At 41.7% G+C, this 25,284-nt stretch overlaps 1 protein-coding gene across 1 annotated transcript in view; it reads left to right on the forward strand.

Moving 5' to 3' along the window:
* The window catches only part of FBXL18 (F-box and leucine rich repeat protein 18), a 180,855-nt gene extending 155,939 nt beyond the window's left edge, over window positions 1-24,916 (forward strand). The window contains exons 4-5 of the mRNA XM_089657202.1: window positions 1,929-2,147; window positions 24,781-24,916. Coding sequence (XP_089513328.1) covers window positions 1,929-2,147; window positions 24,781-24,916 — 355 coding nt within the window. The remainder of the gene's footprint in view (window positions 1-1,928; window positions 2,148-24,780) is intronic.
* The last annotated feature ends 368 nt before the right edge of the window (window positions 24,917-25,284 follow it).

The following is a 25,284-nucleotide window of genomic DNA, read 5'->3' on the forward strand; positions in this document are numbered from 1 at the left end:
TCCAAATGAACTCTCTACCTTCAGCTTGTTCACTGGAATTAGGATCATCACGTATGTCAAGTTATCAGGGAGGCATTTTACTGAAGCAGTAAATCTGAACCAGGGTGTATTAGAGTGCCTTTGCTTCATTGTGACCATACAAAATTATAAAAGGTGGAGGAGGTACACTTTAAATTGAAACTGTAGTTGCAAATATATTGATGCACTTTAAATTGAATCTAAAATACTGTATTTGAATTTACCGTATTATTTTTCTAGAATCTCCCTCTAGTGGCTATCTGTATATCAAGCAGGACATTCAGCAGTACATTTCACATCAGAAAACCAGTTAGCAGAAACTCACATGGCAGGAGGGATTTTTATATATGTATATCTGAAATAATGGATTGCCTTATAACAAAAATATGTACGCTTTACGTGTGATTTGTCTGCAAAGTATGATATGCCTTCTTTATACCTAAGCAATGTATTCCTCATTTAAGGACAGTGTCCAGAGCCATGAGGCTGTTTCATCCCTTTGACTGTTCTCACCATAGCTGAAGGCTGCAGTTACGTTAACCCACCCCAATAAAAGTTTTTGAAAGACCAATGCTGGCCACGCACAGTTTCTTTCCTTCAGCCAGATTCCTCCATCCACACAAAAGAGGGGAAAGGAGGAATAACAACTTCCCTCCCACCCACCCCAATTGGGACATTCTGATACTGCCACATTGATTGGCTGCAGCTTCTGATCGATAGAAAATTTTCCAGTTTGTCCATTTGATAGAAGTTGATTGAACAATATACTTTGTCAGGCAGAGGAACCCACACACTGATCGAAATTTCAATCAGTGAATGGCCATCTATACTTTGTATCATGGGCTGTTTTAGTGCTATAAACCAGAAATCTGGAGCCCTGCAAATTAGCATAAATGGAGCATAAAGGACCGATTTGCAGGGCTCATCCCACAATATCAAAACAAGAAAAAAAAAAGGGTTTTTTTTGGGTTTTTTTTGTGTTGAAAGAGATAGAATACCAATGCACTCTGTTTTAAGAAAGGCTTTTTGTTAATTGATTCTGTTTGTGTATGCAATATTTCAGAAACCTTAGGCTTTATTTACTAAAACTGTACAGTGCAAAATCTGGTGCAGCAGTGCATGGTAGCCAATCAGCTTCTAACTTCAGCTTGTTCAATTAAACTGGTTGTAAACGTCAGACATGAAATATGAGCAAAGCATATCGTTCTATAGTGTGTTTCAATCCAAAGCATTAAGTGTCATTTCTGTCTGCTGCCTTATTCCTCTTCTATCAGCATGAATCATTTGTGACAAGTTTTCCTGACACCAAGAGAAAAATGATGATGGGAGGGAGCTCCAGCTGATTGACAGCCTCAGCTCTGTGTCAGGTGTGCTGTGAGAAGGGGGTTTGTCCATTCCCTCCAATTATTTCTTAGAGCTTTCCTCACTGAGCTCAGCAGAGTGCAACTTCATCTCTTCCCCCCTTTTTTTCCTGACCGCTCAGACACGCTTTATGAATTCTAGACTTTGAATGGATGCAGAGAATACGGCAGATAAACAGGTATAACTTATGTAGGAGGTTTTGTTTCAGCTCTGTGTATCACCTAAAAATAGTCACTTCACTGAGTATTTGGAAGGGTTAGCAACCACTTTAAGCTTTGACAAAAAAACCCCTAGGTGCTGATGGGTTTGTATGCAGAGCTGCACCAGATTTTGCACCCTCGAGTTTTAGTAAATCAACCCCCTTGTCTTATCTATTCCTTTGACTGAATATGTACATAGGTGTGTGTTTTTGTTACTTGTTGTTACTTTATGCCCATTTCAATACTAATGAAAACTCCTTTGGATTGAAAAAAAAGTTTTAAAAGTTTTGTCTTTTTCTTTTTCTTTTACTATAAGCTGACACCTAATATCTCTTTTTATCTTTACAGACTAGAACAACCATATTTTCCAGCTAATGAGAAGTTCTTTCAGGCTCTTAGCTATTGCTCATGTCTTCAACGTCTGTGCATTATTTCTCGCAATGGAAACATTCAGGCTGAAGCACTGATTTCATTTCTTCACAAGGGCAGAGAGGTAGTCATGTGTCATCTCTTCACAGGAGAATCCTTAACAAGTTGCAAGAGCTTACAGCAGGGAATTATACAAAGGTATGTAAATAATTACAAATCGTAATATATCATCTGGATATACAGTACATGTTAAAAGGTCAGTCTACCTGAATACTAATATTTTAGGAAATGCAGGAGTGTTAAACCTTCTGGTAGATTCTTATTTCTCTCTAGGCTCTTGGAAATCTGTTTGAGTTCCATGATCTGTACATGTGCTATAACTTTAAGTGGTTCTGACTCTCCCTTTTGGACGTTTTATTCATTTTACATTATAAAATAGTACTCCGTCCTATCCTTTTAGCAAGGAGGAACCCTTTAGAAATGTTCAGTTCTCCAGCAACCTCTCTTAATAATTACTATAGCTACAGTAGCAGTACGCTATTGTAAATGGTGAGCTGGGATATAAGCATAAATAAATGATTGTGGTGTACTTATAAATGTGGTGGACGTATTTGACACCCAGGGCTGCTCTATATGACAAAATTATTTCTAGTAATAATATTGAAATGAAACAATGTATCTGCGCATGTGCCAGTTTCAGGCATTAGCAGCCGATCGGCGATCTCCGGCACATGCGCAGATACGTCGAGGGGGACAGATCCTCATAGGAGACAGATTTTCATGCTACACCGGTCTTCAGGGCGGACTGTGAGAGGAGCCTAGCTCCCCTCGCGTTCGTCACGCTGCCCCGCCTACACACATCCTGACAGCCATCCTGACAGTATTACGCTCCGCGGGCCGGATTAAAAGGTCCCCCGGGCCGTAGTTTGCCCATTGCTGTTCTAAAAGATCTGGACAGCATACCAACTAAGCGCCCTTATAATACCCTATAATACTCTTCTGATAAAGCCATTAAGTCACTTCTCGAAAGACAAGATCTGGTCATCCGACCTGTTGATAAAGGAGGTCGTGTGGTCATTCTCAATAAGTCGGATTATATGACCGAAGTATATAGTTTCCTTAGTGACACTAACACTTATTCCCCATTACCTAAGGATCCCCTTCCAACTTTCAAATGCTCCTTAAAAACCACTATAAAAAACGGCTATGAATACAAGGTTATTAGCAAAAAAGAAAAAGTTTTTATGCCCCACAGCACCTAGGCTTCCAGTATTGTATATTTTACCAAAAATACACAAAGATCCCGTCAAGCTTCCAGGACGACCGATCGTACGTGGAATAGGTTCCCTTTTTTCGAAGGTCAGGGAATACATTGACCACTTCTTACAACTTCTGGTATCACAAACACTTGCATACCTGCGGGATACTAAACATGTATTAAATGAAGTGAAAGACCTTACTATAGCATCTACTACATTCCTGGTTACTGCTGATGTGGAATCGCTGTATAGTAATATTGATCACATAGATGGGATGCAAGCAGCGGATTTCTACCTTACTAATAACAGCACACTACCACCATCTCAGAAGAGCTTCATAATTGATTTATTGCAATTTTCCATGGATAGAAATTATTTTTGGTTTGACAAAAAATACTATATGCAACCCAAAGGAGTAGCTATGGGGGCTAAATTTGCCCCCAGTCTTGCTAACCTCTTCATGGCGTGTTGGGAGGAGGATTTGATCTACGCAAGAGATTGGCCTGAATTAGTCCTATATAAAAGATATATAGATATCTTTCTTCTATGGGATGGTGAAGAACAAGCTTTGATCAATTTTTTCGGAACACTGAATAATAATGATCTTAATATTAACCTTACATATTCCTATAGTACGCAGTTAGTACGAAATTAATTTTTTGGATCTAATTAACCACAGTGGGAAAATTATTACCAAATCATATTTCAAAAACACTGATTGCAATAGCTATATACCTGTGGAGAGTTGCCCCCCCTCCCCCCATAGTTTGCCAATATCCCCAAGGAGCAGTTCATGAGGATATATACAGATATAAGTTCATACCATTCACAGAACCTGATCCTCAAACATAGATTTGTGGAAAAGGGTTATAACGAAACCCCATTGGATAATACTTTAAACTTGGTGGCTGATATGAACAGGGATGACATGCTCAGGAATATTGATAGACATGGACAAACTAGAGTATACCCGTTCATTACAACCTTTTCTACACAATATAGGACCATCAGCCAAATCATCAATAAAAATTGGGGAATCCTAAAAACGGATCCAGTCCTATCACAAATACTACCTGACAAGCCTGAGATTATATTTCAGAAGGCTACTGCCCTGAGGAACCGAATAGCACCTAATGTGGTTAATCCACCAGAAAATATTTCCCTATTTTCCAATTTAAAAGGGTTTCATCCATGTAACAAGTGCATTATCTGTCAATGTAACAACACTAGAAAAAAGAAAATTGTATCTTTTGCATCCCAAAACACCAGTAGATGAAATATGGACAAATTTATTTCATGCAATAGTCGCTATGTGGTTTATATGCTTGAATGTCCTTGCCACAAGCAATATATAGGTTGCACAACTAGAAGGCTAAGAGACAGACTTCGTGAACGTGTACAACATCAAAAGGGGTTTCAAGGAGCATTCATTATCCAAGCATTAGAAGTATTTTCATAACAAAGACCCCTCTACACTCAAATTTGTGGGGATTGACATTGTAACACCACACTGGAGAGGTACACATAAATGAAGAGCTTTCTCGCAGCTTGAAACCAAGTGGATTTTTGAGATAGGCACCTTATACCCTGCTGGACATAATATAGAAGTTGATGTTAACTGTTTTATTGACAATAGCTAGACCGAGTTTTTATATATATATCGGTCCGCATATATCTTTTTATATCTACCTGTTCGCATATATCCTTTTATTGGTTCTTATTCCCCTGTTTTTACTTGAAATATCCATCTTATCATATGTTAAGATAATAGATTATACTATGAAGCTATGTTTTCTTTTACATACATTTTCAGTCCTATTTGATTCTATAATTTGACTTGATATATGAAAATCATTTTTATCGGTACTTCTCTTAAGCATATGACTGATATATATATATATATATATATATATATATATATATATATATATATATATATACATACTTTTACATGTTGATCTTTTTATATCAATATAAAATTGGGTACAGCGTTAAAATGACCATATACATTATGTCAGGGCTCCAGGGTGTGACCAGAGGTATGTGACTGACGCAGGGAAACGCAGGCTTCAGATATGTTATAAACAATAAGACAATTTATTAAAGACTAACAATACAAACATAAACGCAGTGCAATACTAAAACATAACACAGTGCAACCAAACCAAACCACCCACAGATAACAATATATACAATGCAAGCGTCGTCAGGCAGGCTGGGTCAATAACAAACGGGCAGGTAGGAACAGGAGGAGCAGGCAGAGAGTAGTCAGGTCACGAGCCGGGTACAGCAACTAACAGGCAGGTAGGTACAGGGGGTCAGGCAGAGAATGGTCGGGGTCACAAGCCAGGGATCAGAACAGGAGAAGTCAGCAGAGGTCTAGATCAAGCAGGGTCAGCAACAAGACAGGAACAGGATGCAGGAACAAGATACAGGGCCCAGGAAAAACACACACCAAGGCAGAGTCTGCAGGTCTGGCCATCCCTTAAATACACCTGCATAAGCAGTTTCAGGTGTTGGCTGGCTGCAGGGTTGAGTCTCTGATTGCTGGGAGCACCCGCTGGCCAGCCCTGGTACTGCAGCCCATAAGGCAGGTGAGTCCCACCATTGCTGGCCAGTCCATTCCTGACACATTAATAGATATGAGTGAATGTAAATAAAGAAGTAAATGACAATAAGAAAATCCGTTAAATTGGCAAGTGACAAAGTGCTGGCAACAATAACGTGACTTAGTGGTACCATAAAGTTGTGTCACTAATCATATATGCATATACACATGATTAAATATTCATAAACAGGTAAAAGTGACCAGTGGTAAGGTGCTAACAAATTAGATAAAGTGCCTGAGTGGTAACAAAGAACTTTGTCACTATATACTGACCAATAGTGTATGTAATAAAGTGCTAAATCCAAGAGAGGCCCCTGGGAGCCCCAGAAACAGCTTCTAACCACCCACAGACTTGCAGGAAAGGAGGGGCAGAGCCATTGCTGACAGCGGAGCTGAGCAGTGAGGGACATCAGACCAGACCTTACTTACTTTAAAGGGGAATCCGGTTTACTGAGAGTGTTATCTCTAAATGCACACACTGATTGCGCATCTGGTGAGTGTGCAGTCTTTATAATTTTGGCCACATCACCATCTTACCGGATAGATCACCAAAAATCGGAAATCTTCATGATCTTCCATGCACCTGTTTGGACTTTTTGTTGATTATCGGATTTAGCACTTTATTCCATACACTATTGGTCATTATATAGTGACAAAGTTCTTTGTTACCACTCAGGCATTTTATCTATCTAATTTGTTAGCACCTTACCACTGGTCACTTTTACCTGTTTATGAATATTTAATCATGTGTATATGCATATATGATTAGAGTGACACAACTTTATGGTACCACTAAGTCACTTTGTTGCCAGCACTTTGTCCCTTGTCACTTTCGATAATACCGGTTAATTATAATGATCTTTACCATGTTAAGATGTCCCCATATTAATACACTAGCATCAATATGTCATTTAATTTTATTTTTATTTTATATCAACGCTAGCCAATTGTCACGCAGTGTTTTATAGCTTTATGTTTTAACCCTCTGCACTTCTCACGCTAAACTTTTTGAGTATACTGTCCGAGAGTTTTGAATTTTTGTTTCGCTTTTCTTGCACCTTAAAATGGTAGACTATAATTTTTCCTGATCATTACATTTTCCCCGGTAGTAATTTCAAGCAATTTGTGTCAGATTATCAGAAGTTTAATTGTCTACCATCCTGTGATTAAGCTCCAGCCTGTAAATCCATGGCAAAATGGCGCCCGCACATGCGGTCACACGCTTTGCCCTTCACTAAAATGGCACTGGTGTAGTGCGCATCTTCCCTATATATTCGTACAGCGCACATCATGGCGGTATTGGCATTCCCTTCTGAAGACGTGCGGCACAAAACGGAGGAGCCAGTACACCATGACGTCACGCTGCCGGAGCCTCGTGAAGGTCCGGCGGCCATCTTACAAAGTGGACGGTCAGTCCTTATTTTAAAACTGCATTTTACCTGGAATTTGTTCATTTTGGGAATAAATTACTTTATTCAAATTTACTACACTATGGGCACCTTTTGTTTGGCTCCCCTGTTGAGCTATTAATTTTCAGAGCCCACCCGAGAGATAAGCTGTAATCCATCCCAGTATCCAGAGGAGGGAGTTTCCGTAAACAGGCTGCAAACACCCATCCATCCCTTAAAGGGGACCTCTGGCTGTTTGGATTCCTTTTCAACCCAGGAACACCTGCTGTATGCCACCCAGAGGGAGGATATTCTATACCTGGCCTACCTCGCTTCCTTAAAGGGGCCTCTGAGTGTATATTTACATGCGTATTTCCAATACGCATCTGGTGAGTGCGTAATTTTACCATATCTTCAAGAACAAGCACTGAAGCATTTCCATTACTGCAACTGGCACCCTAGCACGGATTGTCACTTTATGAACTATTTATTTATATCTTATTGGGTCCTAACTACTGACATTAGTTATAATATAAGTGCTGCACTTTGATCTTATATACAGTCAGGTCCATAAATATTGGGACATCAACACAATTCTAACATTTTTGGCTCTATACACCACCACAATGGATTTGAAATGAAACGAACAAGATGTGCTTTAACTGCAGACTGTCAGCTTTAATTTGAGGGTATTTACATCCAAATCAGGTGAACGGTGTAGGAATTACAACAGTTTGCATATGTGCCTCCCACTTGTTAAGGGACCAAAAGTAATGGGACAATTGGCTTCTCAGCTGTTCCATGGCCAGGTGTGTGTTATTCTTTCATTATCCCAATTACAATGAGCAGATAAAAGGTCCAGAGTTCATTTCAAGTGTGCTATTTGCATTTGGAATCTGTTGCTGTCAACTCTCAAGATGAGATCCAAAGAGCTGTCACGATCAGTGAAGCAAGCCATCGTTAGGCTGAAAAAACAAAACAAACCCATCAGAGAGATAGCAAAAACATAAGGCATGGCCAAAACAACTGTTTGGAACATTCTTAAAAAGGAATGCACCGGGGAGCTCAGCAACACCAAAAGACCCGGAAGACCACGGAAAACAACTGTGGTGGATGACCGAAGAATTCTTTCCTTGGTGAAGAAAACACCCTTCACAACAGTTGGCCAGATCAAGAACACTCTCCAGGAGGTGGGTGTATGTGTGTCAAAGTCAACAATCAAGAGAAGACTCCACCAGAGTGAATACAGAGGGTTCACCACAAGATGTAAACCGTTGGTGAGCCTCAAAAACAGGAAGGCCAGATTAGAGTTTGCCAAACGACATCTAAAAAGCCTTCACAGTTCTGGAACAACATCCTATGGACAGATGAGACCAAGATCAACTTGTACCAGAGTGATGGGAAGAGAAGAGTATGGAGAAGGAAAGGAACTGCTCTTGATCCTAAGCATACCACCTCATCAGTGAAGCATGTTGGTGGTAGTGTCATGGCGTGGGCATGTATGGCTGCCAATGGAACTGGTTCTCTTGTATTTATTGATGATGTGACTGCTGACAAAAGCAGCAGGATGAATTCTGAAGTGTTTCGGGCAACATTATCTGCTTATATTCAGCCAAATGCTTCAGAACTCATTGGACGCCGCTTCACAGTGCAGATGGACAATGACCCAAAGCATACTGCAAAAGCAACCAAAGAGTTTTTTAAGGGAAAAAAGTGGAATGTTATGCAATGGCCAAGTCAATCACCTGACCTGAATCCAATTGAGCATGCATTTCACTTGCTGAAGACAAAACTGAATGGAAAATGCCCCAAGAACAAGCAAGAACTGAAAACAGTTGAAGTAGAGGCCTGGCAGAGCATCACCAGGGATGAAACCCAGCATCTGGTGATGTCTATACGTTCCAGATTTCAGGCTGTAATTGACTGCAAAGGATTTGCAACCAAGTATTAAAATGTGAAAGTTTGATTTATGATTATTATTCTGTCCCATTACTTTTGGTCCCTTAACAAGTGGGAGGCACATATGCAAACTGTTGTAATTCCTACACCGTTCACCTGATTTGGATGTAAATACCCTCAAATTAAAGCTGACAGTCTGCAGTTAAAGCACATCTTGTTCGTTTCATTACAAATCCATTGTGGTGGTGTATAGAGCCAAAAATGTTAGAATTGTGTTGATGTCCCAATATTTATGGACCTGACTGTATGTATTGAGGTTACCTTTTAGTGCAATAGCTGCTTTTATTAGAGCGCTCACTGATTTATATACATTTTATAACTAAAATATGAGTTTGAGTAAACTGACACTTCCAGGTCCGTAGCATAACTGTTCAGCAGACTGCTGAATAAGCAGATAGCTCTGATTAGCGGCTAACAAGCCGGTGATCAAAGCTAAACACCTCAAATGTAACCACCCTCCCCCATCAGTGCTGGCTCTTCCTTTATTTCCATGTCTTCAGCATCTCCACCTCCCGCTGCCACGTTGTTTTTTAATTAAATGTTCCCTCTCACTGTGCTGTTACCCCCCCCCCCCTTCCCAGCACCGATTTCCCCCCCCCTCCCCAATCCGTGGCCCCCCTACCAGCAATTCTGATCCCCTACAGCTATACCCTGCCGCTGGCTTCCCTTCTCTGCCTCTCCTGCCGGTTTGCTGCGGGGGTTTTGGAGAAAAGAAAAAAGTGCCCCCCTCGCCACTCTGACCTCCCCACTACTGGCCCCCACTCACCGATCCTCTGCCTCCTCTCCCTTCCACTGCCTGCAGCTGCTGCTCTGGCTCCGTCTCCAAGCTGTCAGGATGGTGGGGGAGGTTAGTAAACATGTCTTTGCTAGCTCCTTCCTTTCCTTCAGTGAATACAGTTAGCAATTACTACTGTTCGCTACGATATCCATTTATAACTGAGCATAGTAAACTGTGTTTACTATGTCAGCTTATGAATGAAAAGGAGGCTCTATACAGAGTTCTCAGTCAGTCATGTAATGTGCAGCGCAGGCTGCAAAGAAAGGGACTGTCTTCAGTCCTTTTCTCTATCTCAAAAAAGAGACACCAAGGGCCTGTTTTTACCCCCGATATCTTGCCAAAGCCCCCCCAAAGAAGAAAGCATAACCTATTTAAAACTAAAATTGTAAAAAAAAAAACTGAAGTGAAAAATTAAAAAAAAAACATTGAGCAGGGATGCACCAGTACCCTTCTTTTTTTTCTTTTTTAAATCGGCGAATACATGTACCGCTTCTTTCAGTCCAGTACTCGCCGATACCGAGTACCAATACTTTGCAGTGCGATTTGCGCCCATACAAAATGAATGGTCGCAATCACACTGCAAATAATGGCATGCAGTCTGAACAGGAATGCGGTGTGATTCCTGACCAAATCCCATGCGGTTCTCCCACCGCTCCTGTGTGAGCCCAGGCTTGTCATAGTGATTTCAGTCTGGGTTCACGCAGGAGCGGTGCAGGAAACCACACGCAATTCAGACAGGAATTGCACCGCATTTCTGTTCAAATCGTATGCCATTCTTAGCAGTGCGATTTGTGACCAGTCATTTTGTATATGGATGCAAATTGCCCCACAAAGTATCGGTTTCGGGTATAATTTTTACGAGTACTCATGAAAGTGATGGGTATCAGCACCGCTACCAATACCGGTATCGGTGCATCCTTAATAGTAAAGCCTTATTTACACAGGGCATACACAGTATATTCCCCTGCACCAGCACATCTGTTGCTCCCAGTTTGACATTCATGTAGGTCCAGGTGCATGTTCCTTAGCTCATGCTATGTTCAGGGTCGTACACCCAAACCGACACAGATGTCAGATTGAGAGCAGCAGCAATGCCCATGCAGTTGTTGCATCCCAATTGACATGAATGGGACTGCCTGCATGGGGATGCATGGAACACCTGGGCATCCCAATGCAGGTAAACTTGGCCCTCCACGACCATACATTTTAGTACACCCCATGTGAACAGGGCCATAGAAGCAATTTAGCAGGAATTAAAAAAGTAATGCGTGTTTGTGTGCACTAATAATTTAGTGTATTTTTAGTAAAAAAAAGCGATTTGATAAATATTTGCTTAAGTACTGCGGGGCCTAAAAAAATCAGTAGCACTTTTTTTTATTCTACAGGTCATGTACTTTCAGAAAATGTATGGTTTGAGGGGTCTTTTCAGATTCTGAAAGGTGTAAGTGAAAAATGGCAACCTCCAGATTTTGAAACTAAATAGTTTTTATTTAGTTTTGCGCACATTCGGTTTTCATCATTTCACAATAAGGAGCAATTTTTAAAATTTCCAAATATTTGTTATTTATTAACTCAATACAGTTTTAGCTTTTATATTTAGTAGGACTTTAGTACAAATTTTGTAAATTTTGCCACGTATGTATCCACTAATATTGACTTTAGTGTATTTTAAGTGAAAATAACAATTGATGAACATTTGTGTAACTGCTGCAGGCCTAAAAAATTGGTAGCACATTTTGTTTAATTCTACAGGTCATGTGTTTTCAGATAATATATGGTTTGGGGGATCTTTTACAAATTCTGAAAATTGTAAGTGAAAAATGATAACCTCAGATTTTTAGAGTAAATTGTTTTTATTTACAGTTTTGCGTACCTTCCGTTTTCCCCATTTCACAAAAAGGTGCAATTTAAAATTTGCAAATATTTGTTATTTAATAACTCAATACAGTATTAACGTTTGTATTTAGCAGGAATTTTGTAAATTTTGCCATGTTTCCAATAATGATTTTAGTGTATTTTTAGCAAAAATTTTGTTTTGAGAAACATTTTTGCAAATATCACAGGGCCTAAAAAAACAGTAGTACCTTCCATTTTATTCTACTGGCCCCATGCTTTCAGAAGGTTTTGGGGGTTGGGTCTTACACAAATTCTGAAAGTTGTAAAAGCAAAATAAAAAAAAAATGGAAAAATTGCAAAAATGGCCTTGCCACCTGAGTTTAAAAGTGCAGGGCCTGACAGCGAAAGGGTTAAGTGTGAAAACTTGCTTCTGTCATTTAGTTGTAGTACATGCGGCAAAATAGCAAGGATGGGATAAGTGAAGGTTTTATTTTATTAAGGATGGAAGGGCTTGTTTACCATAAGGCTGCATTCACACCTGAGCGTTTTACTGGCATTTTTATTTGAGAGATTTTGAGCATTTTTAGAAGTGTATTACAAGTGTTTTACAGCTTCAGGATTTTTTTAGCCAATAGAAAGCACTAGGGGGAGAAAATTAGGGGTGGAGAGCTGCTGTTTGAGCAGAAAACACACAACAAAACGCTTGTAAAACGCTCACGTCACACATTTTCAGGCATTTTATATTGAAGTCTGTGGGGCCAAAAATGCTTGTAATCTGCCAAAAAGAAGCACATGTACTTTTTTGAGCGACCGGCATTTTTGCTTCAGGCGACAGAGCGCTCATATGTGAACAGGGGCCATTGAAATGAATGGGATTTGGCTTGTTGAACGTTTTAGAGATACAAACTTCAAGCAGAACGTTGCTCAGGTGTGGATGCAGCCTTGTGAAATTCCAAATGACAAAAATTAGTAGTGATAGAACTGGTAACAGGAATATAAAAAAAAATTACAAGATACAGGAATGTTCAATTTATTTCGCCCGATGCCCGGGACATGTAGTACCGGGCAGGTAGTTTTTTTTTTTTTTTACCTTTAGCCCCACTGCAGGCAAGCAGCAGGGCTCACCTGTCAGGTGGAAGCATTCGGGCAGCAGTGCTGCTGCCCGATTGCTTCCACACAGCCCACAGTGCCCTGGATGTCTCAAAAAAGAATCTGTCACCACAAATCATCACATAGGGGACATTTAGGGGACACCACAAATCATCACATAGGGGTACAAACATAAAAGCATGCACTGGGGTGCCTACACATGAAAACGTTGATTGTCATACACAAGTTACACTGTGCGCATCAGAATTAGAGCAATAATTCTTGCACCAGACCTCCTCCGTAATGCTAAACTGATGACCTATAAGGGGCTTTAGAAGCGTCACCTATAGAAAATATAGGGTACTAAAGTTTGTTGCCATTTCACGAGCGCACACAAATTTAAGGTTTGACATGTTGGATATCTATTTACTTGATGTAATCTGGTCATTTATATTTTACAAAAAAATTGGATGATTAATTGCTTTTTGTGCCCTAAAATTAAGTGTATTTTCTACTGAAATTTTGCGTTTCCTAGACTTTTGTGATATTGTGCGACATAAAAAATGGAACTACCACTATTTTATTCTCTAGGGTCTCTAATTTCAGAAAATATATCATGTTTTGGAGTTTTGTGTAATCTTCAGGCCTAAAATGATTTTGTAAACGTGCACAAAATGCAAAAACAGCTCTGGCAGCAAAAGGGATAAAGGATAAGCCAGACTCTCCCCTTTCCTGATGAGCAGCTAATCAGTGCTCATTACACTGCAAGGTCTCTCCCCTCTCTGCTAGTCCCCTGGGTTCGGTGCTGGAGACAGGCAGTGAGGGGAGGAGGAGATATACAGCGCAATGTTAAAAAATAGTAAACGTGTAAGTTGCCATAAAGCCCCTTTTAAAAGCCAAAGACATTACATAAAGCAGATTTAAATACGGTTTTGGTTAAAATTTATTTTTTGTTATCAGGACACATAGATTGTCATGAGGGACAAGTAGATTGGGACACCGATTTAGTCCCTGGACAAGTAGTTTTTTCAAAAATTTCCACACACCTGAGATAATTGTCTTGCAATTGGTTGATTGTCTTATAACTAATTATATCAGCAGTTTTAACCATTAACCACTTGCCTACCAGGCACTTATACCCCCTTATTTACTAGGCCAATTTTCAGCTTTCAGCGCTGCTGCACTTTGATTGACAATTGCGCGGTCATGCAACATTGTACCCATATGAAATTTTGATCATTTTTTTCTCACAAATAGAGCTTTCTTTTGGTGGTATTTAATCGCCACTGATAGGCGGCACTGATAGGCAGCACTAAAGGGCACTGATAGGCAGTACTAATGAGGTGGCACGGATAGGCGGCACTGATAGACAGCACTCATGAGGTGTCACAGATAGGCGGCACTAATATGCAGCACTGATAAGCGGCACTGATAGGTGACACTGATGATGGGTACTGATAGACGGCACTGACTGGCATCACTGCTGGGCACTGACTGGCGGCACTGACTGGCACAACCGCTGGGCACTGACTGGCAGCACTGCTGGGCTGCACTGGTGGGTGGCACTGGTGGGCAGCACTGGTGGGTGGGCACAGGTGGGTGGCACTGGTGGGCACAGGTGGGTGGGCACAGGTGGGTGGCACTGCTGGGCACAGGTAGGTGGCACTTCTGGGCACAGGTGTGTGAAATTGCAGAGTGGCACAGGTGGGTGCACTGCTGGGCACAGGTGGGTGATCTGCTGGGCACAGGTGGGCGGAGCTAGTGGGCGCACTGCTGGGCACAGGTGGGCGGAACTTGCGGGTGGCACTGCTGGGCACCGATCATCAGGGCACTGATCATCAGTGCCCTGAGTATCGGTGCCGATCCCCGCTCTGACAACTGCCGCTTCTCGGCAGTACTTTCCTCGCGATCTGACAGCGTGAGGAAAGTGCAGCCGAGAACCGGCACTTGCATTTCCCTCTGATCAGCGTGTCATTGGACACCGCTGATCAGGTGGTAAAAGGCCGCTGTGATTGGCCTTTTACCACATCACGTGATCAGCTGTGTCCGTAGGACACAGCGATCACGGAGATCGCCGGGTGCGTGCCCCCTGGGGCGCGCAGGAGTTTTTCCTCCCCGCACTGTGAATGTTTTTCCTCCCCGCACTGTGAATGTTTACATGTTATGTGCAATTAAACCATGGCAACATCTAATGTTTGTGTAGTATTATGTTCAGCAGACTGTGTTCTTCTATTGTTGTGACTTAGATGACGTTCAGAGCACATTTTATGCCCAATTCATGCAAAACTCCACGTAATCCCAAGGGGTTCACATACTTTTTCTTGCAACTGTATAATGCACCAACAAATTGTGGGTCCATTGCAGGGAATGACAACTGTGTAAGGACCCTTACACATGAGCAAAACCATCTGTCCAATTTTTTTTTTTTTTTTTTGTAAAATTCTTTTTATTAACAATTTTTCATATGATCTACAGAATAACAGTATCAACCTGTGACTACACACACAAGTTAGGTAGTCATTCAAAATACAAATAAGAGGAAACCATGCTCGTGTTTTACAGTGAATGTAAGCATACATATACATTCATGAGAAAAAGAAACCCCTCAACACAAGGAGATACAAACATCCTACAGGTCATATAAATATACAGCACACCAGTCCCTCAACAAATATCATGATGTTGCAAAGTCCAGGTCATTAACTCACATGCCAGAAAAACCGCCAAATAGTAAGCAGAGTAGTTATATGTAAAATTTGGGGGGAAGCCACCCAAGACCTTGTCAATTTATGGGGTTCCCCTCTATTAGCATAAGTAACCTTATATATTGGGAGGGCCTTGTTTACAAAAGCCTTCCAGGCTGCAACAGTTGGAGCCTCAGCTTTCTTTCAAGATAATATGATAAGTTTATATTCAAAATAAAAGGGTAAAAAGAGTACGTATGGCCTTGGTGGGGGCTAAGTCATCCACTAAACTTCAGAGTTAGTGCCTTACAGATAGTCTAAGGGGTATAGTAGTGACAGCCTGGGCACACTGAAGCGCTCCAGTCCAGTATAGCTGAATGGCCGGACAATCCCAGAAGACATGCATAAAATCTACCCCAGTGGCTGAGCAACGCCAGCAGGAGGATGAGCTGTTACCAAACATTTTAGCTAGCCTAGCAGGAGTCCGATAAACACTGTGAACAAATTTATAAAGTATGAGTTAATCTCTAGCAGAAATAAGTCTAACAAATGGGGCATCCCAAATGTCCTCCTAATGTTCATTATCACCGATTCCAAGCTGGTCTTACACTGAGTGAGTAATCTGTGAGTTGGGGGAAATGGCAACCTATATACAGTGGGGATCGAAAGTTTGGGCACCCCAGCTAAAAATTTGTATTAATGTGCATAAAGAAGCCAAGGAAAGATGGAAAAATCTCCAAAAGGCATCAAATTACAGATTAGACATTCTTATAATATGTCAACAAAAGTTAGATTTTATTTCCATCATTTACACTTTCAAAATAACAGAAAACAAAAAAATGGCATCTGCAAAAGTTTGGGCACCCTGCAGAATTTATAGAATGCACTGCCCCCTTTGCCAAGCTGAGACCTGCCAGTTTCATGGATTGTTCTCAATCATCGTCTGGGAAGACCAGATGATGTCAATCTCAAAGGTTTTAAATGCCCCGACTCATCTGACCTTGCCCCAACAATCAGCACCATGGGTTCTTCTAAGCAGTTGTCTAGAAAACTGAAACTGAAAATAGTTGCCGCTCACAAAGCTGGAGAAGGCTATAAGAAGATAGCAAAGCGTTTTCAGATGTCAATATCCTCTGTTCGGAATGTAATTAAGAAATGGCAGTCATCAGGAACAGTGGAAGTTAAAGCAAGATCTGGAAGACCAAGAAAAATATCAGACAGAACAGCTCGCAGGATTGTGAGAAAAACAATTCAAAACCCACGTTTGACTGCACGATCCCTCCAGAAAGATCTGGCAGACACTGGAGTTGTGGTACACTATTCCATTATAAAGAGATACTTGTACAAATATGGTCTTCATGGAAGAGTCATCAGAAGAAAACCTCTTCTACGTCCTCCCCACAAAAATCATCGTTTGAACTTTGCAAATAAACATATAGACAAGCCTGATGCATTTTGGAAACAAGTTCTGTGGACCGATGAGGTTAAAATGGAACTTTTTGGCCGGAATGAGCAAAGGTACGTTTGGAGAAGAAGGGGCACAGAATTTAATGAAAAGAACCTCTGTCCAACTGTTAAGCATGGGGTTGGATCAATCATGCTTTGGGGTTGTGTTGCAGCCAGTGGCACAGGGAACATCTCACGAGTAGAAGGAAAAATGGATTCAATAAAATTTCAGCAAATTTTGGATGGTAACTTGATGCCATCTGTGAAAAAGCTGAAGTTAAAGAGAGGATGGCTTCTACAAATGGATAATGATCCTAAACACACCTCGAAATCCACGGGGGATTACATCAAGAGGCGTAAACTGAAGGTTTTGCCATGGCCTTCACAATCTCCTGACCTCAACATAATTGAAAATCTATGGATAGACCTTAAAAGAGCAGTGCGTGACAGACAGCCCAGAAATCTCAAAGAACTGGAAGACTTTTGTAAGGAAGAATGGGCAAAGATACCTCAAACAAGAATTGAAAGACTCTTGGCTGGCTACAAAAAGCGTTTACAAGCTGTGATACTTGCCAAAGGGGGCAGTACAAGATATTAACTCTGCAGGGTGCCCAAACTTTTGCAGACGCCATTTTTTTGTTTTCTGTTATTTTGAAAGTGTAAATAATGGAAATAAAATCTAACTTTTGTTGACATGTTATAAGAATGTCTAATCTGTAATTTGATGCCTTTTGGAGATTTTTCCATCTTTCCTTGGCTTCTTTATGCACATTAATACAAATTTTTAGCTGGGGTGCCCAAACTTTCGATCCCCACTGTATAGTAGACAAAGGTTTAAGCAGGTCTTCATCGCGCAGCATAGTTTCCATATCAGAGGGAGCGAAAGAGACTTGAGCACTCCCAAACTGTGATTGATATGCATGTCTATGTTGTATGAATCTAAAAAAGTGAGTATTTGAAAGGTGATGCAAAGCGTTCAATGCATCAAAGGGCCGGAAAACCCAATTGTTTTGACCTAATAGTGCTTCCACACTATTGGATCCTAAATGGTGGTTTCTCCAGAGTGAAGCATGAGGGGAGGGGGGTAAGGGTCCCCCAAAATCACCCTTATGTACCACCTTCCAGGCCCACATCACAGATCTCATAGATATAGTTTGCGAGTGTGGGTATTTACAACCTCAATGAACAAGGTGTGCTAAAGCTTCATAGGATCCCACTATGGCCGCCTGTAGGGCAACAGCTGCATCATCAAAGGGTCTTGTTAGCCATCTGTGCACAAACATGAACTAACCTGCTAAGAAAACAAAAAACACATTTTTCTTTGTTTCTGTTATAAAATTTTGCAAATAAGTAATTTTTCTTCATAAATTTGGGCCAAAATTTATACTGCTACATTGCTTTGGTAAAAATAATCCAAATCGCTGTGTATTATTTGGTCTGTGTGGAAGTTAGAGTATACAATCTATGGTACCAATCATTGAAAATTGAACACACCTGATCAAACCTGATGTACTGATGGCCTATCTCATTTCTTGAGACACTAACAAGCCAGGACAGTACAAATACCCCTCAAATGACTTTTTGGAAAGTAGACATTCCAAGGTATTTAGTAAGATGCAGGGTGAGTTTTTTGAACCTGTAATTTTTTTCCCACAATTCTTTGGAAAATGAAGAGAGTAAATACTTTTTTTTTTTTCACACAACTGTTTTTTTAACAGGTTATTCCTCTCACAGAGCATATGCATACTTGCAGCTTCACCCCAAAACACATTCTGCTGCTCCTCCTGAGTATGGGGATACCACATGTGTAAGACTTTTCCACAGCCTGGCCACATACAGAGGCCCAACATCCAAGTATGACCTACAGGCGTTCTGGAGGCATAAATTACACATCTCATTTCCTGACTACCTATCACAATTTTGAAGGCCCTGAAGCACCAGGACAATGGAATTACCCTTGGATGCCTGCCTATCATCTGGGAGTGCTGCACTGCTTGTACTCGCCACTGCGCTACTGGTGGATGCCTGCTCCTCCTCAGATCTCCTGAACCTCTTTGTTTGAACTCTCTCCTCCTCAGAATCTGTTGCTGACCCACTGCTTTCAATTGGCTCATACTCAGAATCTTAGTCTGACAAAGAGAGTTCCCTGCTACTCTCATCCATCATACTCAGTATCTGGAAAGCCTCCTTGCTGGTGTATAATTTTTTAGACATTTTGATATTCACTGGTACAAAGGTTTATCACTGGTACAGATGTTGATTTGACACTGGTACTCTGTAACAGATCATGAGCACTCGTAAACTGTGACAGATGTGGCTTTGACCCTGGTAGGCCGTGACAGATGTTGATCACTGGTGCAGATGTGGATGACCACTGGTACACCGTGACGGATGTGGATCACTGATACTGTATGACAGATGTTGGTCACTAGTACTGTGACAAATGTGTAAGGGTAAGTTGACAGATGTGGGTCACGGGTACAGTGACAGATGTGGATCACTGGCACTGTGACAGATGTGAATCACAGATGTGTATTACTGGCACTGTGAAAGATGTGGATCACTGTCACTTGGGACAGCTGTGGATCACTGGTACTGGGACAGATGTGGCTCACTAGGACTGATGTTGATCATTGGCACTGGGACAGATGTGGAGCACTGGTACTGTGGCAGGGTGATGAATGGGTGATGTGCTTGTGTGTACTCGCTGATTGGCTCTGTTTCTCCTCACTCACGGGCTCTGTGTGAGGAGAGGCAGAGCCGTGCAACTGAATGGCGGCTTTGTTGACATCACATTACGTCTGTGATTGAGCCGTCGTGATCAGAAGGACCAATCAGAGGGCCCTTCTGCCGAGCGGTGTTGCGCTGTGTCCAAGGGACACAGGCACACTGAGAGCTCGCAGCTGCAAGGCCACGAGGCCGCACTTGTGTGCATGTTCTGAAGTATGTTCTTGAATGTCCACTCAGAATGATGAAGCTCCCACCTGGCCGTTTATGTGCAGTGGCCAGGTGGGAAGCAGTTAAGAAGGGTAACTATAGGCGTGACATTTAGCCGAATTAAAACAAAGACTGATTTGGTAATATTTAACCCCACATATTTAACCTGGGTCACCCACTGGAGGACCGAGGTAGATGGCTGAGGTTAACAAAAGTCAGTCCTCCATCAAGGTCCACCCTCAAGCGAGAAAATAAGGTCATATGATCTAGGATGTTCAGAGCAGCAGGCAGATACACTACAGGGTCAACCAAAAAAGGACACATCATCAGCATATAAAGCTGTCTTTTTCAACCAAACTGTCTACCTGAATGCCCTGCACCAAGGGGGAGGCTCGTAGGGCCAGAGCACTAGGCTCCATCATCATGGCAAAAAGTCTGGGTGACCAAGGGGCAACCCTGCCTTGTGCCCCTGCTGACAGGGAAGGGGACTGAAATCCTACCTCCGGATTTGGTAGCAGCTACTGGACAATCATAAAGTAAGCCAATCCATTTAAGAAATACCTCCTCAAAACCCATACGAACTAGAATCTTCCTCATATACCCCCAAATCACAGAATCAAACACCTTCTCTAGGTCTAAAAAGACCAGAGCATGTGTATCTGGACCTTCAGGATGCAACTCAGTGTGTTTGTGAAAACCCGTCTTAAATTAATATTTAAATTAATATCAGTTGCCTTATGCGGCATAAAGCTGGATAGTCTGGTGGCTAAAATGTTTGTAAGAATTTTTAAGTCCCTGCTCAAAAGAGCAATGGGCCTATAGGAGGCACACTGCTGGGGATCCTTATCTGGCTTGGCTAACAGAACCACATGGGCTTCATAAAAGGACTGAGGCAGAGAACTAGTGCGCAAACAGTCTTCATGTAAACTTATCTAGAGGATACATCTTCCATATAATGCTTATACCATTCTATCAGAAGCCCGTCGGGACCCAGTGATTTTCAACTGGTGAAGAAAACAATAGCATTGGATACCTCCTCCAGTGAGAACAGAGTCTGTCCAATTTTTGACCCCTGTTTACAAGGGTCATAATGGTCAGCAATACATCCTTATGGGTGGATGGATGTAAGTAGTTACATTCATCTACCTCTGGGTCTGTTCAGATTCGTTTGACCAAACAGAAAACCTTTGCAGACCAAAGGTGGGTAAATATAGGTGGACACAAGTTCACTTGCATCATCTTCCCATAGGGATTACATGGTCCTGTTTTTCCATAGATGAAAATTCAAAACAGACCTGAATGTGACAAATGTGGCACCTGTAACATTCTGATCTGATTCAGCAGGTGATCAGTCTAGCATCCCCTGCTGAGATTGAACAGATACTACCCATGTGCAAGGGCTCCAAAATATGACACCTCTCCTTTTGTATTTGTTACTTGTTCATTACCCACACTGTGATTGTCAGGGTCCGCCGCGGTGTCTCGTCCGGCGCATGCGCAGTCTCGGCGGCTCGCGCCGGGATACGGGCACTAGGTCCCGGCCGGCCGCGGCTGAGGGAGACTCGCGCATGCGCAGTAGGCGCCGCGAGTACACGCTGGGCGGCCAATGACAGCGCAGGGCGCGGTATTTAAAGATGCCCTGCGCTGTCACAAATCGCCGCAAGGTCTTATCCTGTTACCTGAGTTCCTGTACCCCTGTGATTGTGTTATTTTGACCCGGATTGCCCTGACTACGCTGCCTTCTCCTGTTCTTGACCCGGATTGCCCTGACTACGCTGCCTTCTCCTGTCCTGACCCCCGGCTTGTTTGACCTTTCTGCAGACTGACCATTCCATTACTGACTCTGCGTGTGACCTGACTATCCTTTGCCTGCCGATTCTGTACCTCACTGCCCCCACGGTGACAACTGGCTAGTTTGACTACCATCCGTCCATCCATCCGTCCATCCATCCATCCTGCCTGGGCCTGCCGGCCTCCTCACATCTGGCTCTCCTCCTGTATCCATCCCCGGAGGTTCCCTCTACCACAGGTGGGATTGCTCGGAGGTCGTGACCTGGTCCTGGTCTGCTTCAAGTCCATCCCCACCATCAGGGGCCCTGGTGAACACGCAGACTGGGACTTAGACTCCACGCTCTGGGTATTCCTGTCCAGTGGGCTGCCAGAGGCACCACCTGGCGGATCCTTAACAGTGATTTATCAGCCAACCCAATAACTAAACCAGACTGCTGTAGTTAGAAGTAAGCCCTCAACTTTGAAATCAGCTCAGGTAGGGACTTGCTGGGTGGCCTTAACTTTTCCCTCTAATTCTCTTTTTTGCAGCCTACTTTCTGTTCGACTAGCTCTCAGAATGGCTTTGGATGATACACCTAAATATCTCACATCCTTAGTTCTTCAAACTGCCACACAGAATACACCTCCAGTTTTTATTGTAACAGATAAGGAAACACTTTTAGCTTTCTACAGGCCAACAAACTAAATTTGAACATTTGATAGGAAAGAGTAAAATCTGCATTTCAATAGTGCAAATAAAAATAGTATCACGGACAGTAGTCAATTGTTTCTAACATACAATTTTGAGGACAAGCTTTCGGGGAATGTCTCCTTCTTCAGGTCTAAGCAGTACTTCAGGTCTAAGCAGTACTCAGTACTGCTTAGACCTGAAGAAGGGGACATTCCCCGAAAGCTTGTCCTCAAAATTGTATGTTAGTGCAAATAAAAAAAAGTATCACGGACAGTACTCAATTGTTCCTGTAGCAAATGCACTAATACGGCTACAATCATCTCAAGCATTTCAATAGACAAATGCATTAAAACTGATGATTGCAGTAACAATAACGTAGAACAGCTATGAAACGCCAATAATGATCAGCTATGACATATAAAAGGGTGGTTATCTTTTTTTTATAATTTAATATTTTATTTATTTTTCAGTTACCATTTCATGTATACAAAAGCTAATAAAACAAACATATACATAAAATATTTTCAATTTCATGTATCTCCTTATATCAAAACATTACCACTCATCTAGTACACTTTTACCCCTCTCCCTCTCCCCCCACCCCTCTCAGCCCTGATTATGCTCTTACCTTCTTTTTCAATAATTCCTAATCCGAATTTAATATTACTTTAATACTACAGTTATTGTACATATTCTAGGTACAAGGCTTGATTTTTAAAATTTTTCCCACTTTTACCACCTTATACGGAAAACCTCCATTTTATCCTCCTCCATATGATAAAGTTCCTCTATTCTATACGTCTTCTCTACCCTATCCACCCAGTCCTTTATTTTCGGTACTTGTTCTCTCCAAAACTTGTGTATCAAGCCCTTCGCTGCACTCAAATAGTACAATAACCCAGATTTTTTATATTTTTTTACTGATAGCTCGGTACCATATAAAAGACAGGCTACTGGGTCCTTTGAGATATTAATCGCTGTTATTTCTTGAATTAAACGCACAATACCCCCCCAATATTCTTGAATTTTGTGACACTCCCACCATATGTGAAACATCGTACCTCTCCCTCCGCATCCTCGCCAACACAAAGGTGAATTATCTCCGCTTATTGTATGTGCTACACTCGGTGTTATATACCATCTAACCAAACACATGTAATTCATTTCAACCTCTCTCATATTTACATTTCCGTGACTTAAACTATATATTTTCTTCTGTTTTCCTTCATCCATTTTTACTCCTGTATCTCTTTTCCATTTCTCTATAAATAGTGGTCCTTTAACCGTGACTAATCCTGTAAGAATCTTATATATTTTTAAAATCCTATGCCTCCCATCTCCCTGTGAATGTACTAAGTGCTCAAAGGGGTTCCAATCTTCTTTTTTTCTTAATGGCTTTGGGAGGTTTCCTATAAAGTGTTTTAGTTGACCATATCGCCATTCGTCCATCCTGGAAAATATTTCCCTCTTACTTTCTATTCACTAAGTGTACGTGTTTCCTCTACCTTCATTATATCTTGTAATTGGACATCTTTCTTCTTTATCCACTTCCCTGTGATACTTTCTTTACCCGGTGGAAAAAACTCTGTGGATCCTAATGGCATTAACAGTGAATTATAATATCTTTTCAGGTCTGGCACTCCCAAGACCTCTTTCTCTTTATCTCATTTCATAACTTATTCATAACTTATTCTAGGCTTCTTACTCCTCCATATAAATCTTGTTAAAAATGTTTTAATTATTCTAAAATACCCCTCTGGTAATTTGATTGGTATCATTTGAAATTTGTATAAGATTTTTGGAACAATTATCATTTTTATCAGGTTTATCCGTCCCACCCATGACTGACATCCCCATCCTAGTTTCTTTATTTCATCCTTAATCTCATTTAATAACGGGATGTAATTTATTTTGTATAAATTCTTTAGAGATACAGTTCATTTTATACCAAGATATTTTAATTCTCTTTCTTTCCAAACAAAGGTGAATTCCTCCTATAACTTTTTTTTCTCTGTCTGTAAAAGGTTTATATTTAAAATCTCTGTTTTAGTTGGATTAATTTTTAAATTTGACACCTTGCCATATTCTTTTAAAGATTTCATTAAACATGGCAATGTTATCCTTGGGTTTCCTACATAAAACAGCAAATCTTCTGCATAACCTGCCACCTTATGCTCCGTCTCTCCTACCCAGATTCCTTTTATATCTATATTATTCCTGATGGTAGCCAAGAGCAATTCCAGAGATAATACATATAACAGTGGAGACAAAGGGCATCCCTGTCTAGTTCCGTTCTGCATCCTAATGTATTCTGATAACTCCCCATTAACCATGATTGCTGCCGAAGGTTGACTATATAGTTTCCTTATCCATTCTCTCATTCTAGGTCCCATTCCCAGCACTTCCAAAGTATCCAACATAAATCCCCAATTTACTCTATCAAATGCCTTTTCAACATCTATCGAAAGAACCACCACGGAGGGGGGCGTGGCCGGCAGCAGACGGAGAAGGCCGCACACTGAGAGAGCTCTCAGAGCGGCCGAGTCCCGCAGCTCTGACAAGCGACAGGTGTCAGCGGGGAAACCCGCCAACTAGACAGCCCTCGGAAAGAGGGGGGCATCGAGGATGCTAGATGGGGAAATGGAAGAATGAGGGGCCCCGCAAATTGACTGAGTTTTTTACTCAGGCGGGAGGCCCCTTCCCTCAAGATGGCAATGGACTGTGTTCCTCTCCCAGGAGTCAGGGACATGTGAGGGGGAATGACAGCTCCTCTCCACCTCATCCCTCTAGCCCAGCACAGACTGCAGGCTCTGCTCAGTCGTCCCCTACAAATAGCCCACAAAAGCAAAGGCAACACTGCTCCCCAGAGGCACAGCATGGGGATGAGAGC

This window comes from Staurois parvus, unplaced genomic scaffold (assembly GCF_062004578.1).
Source record: "Staurois parvus isolate SC_StPar_1 unplaced genomic scaffold, SC_StPar_1.0 ptg000975l, whole genome shotgun sequence".
Lineage (NCBI taxonomy): Eukaryota > Metazoa > Chordata > Amphibia > Anura > Ranidae > Staurois > Staurois parvus.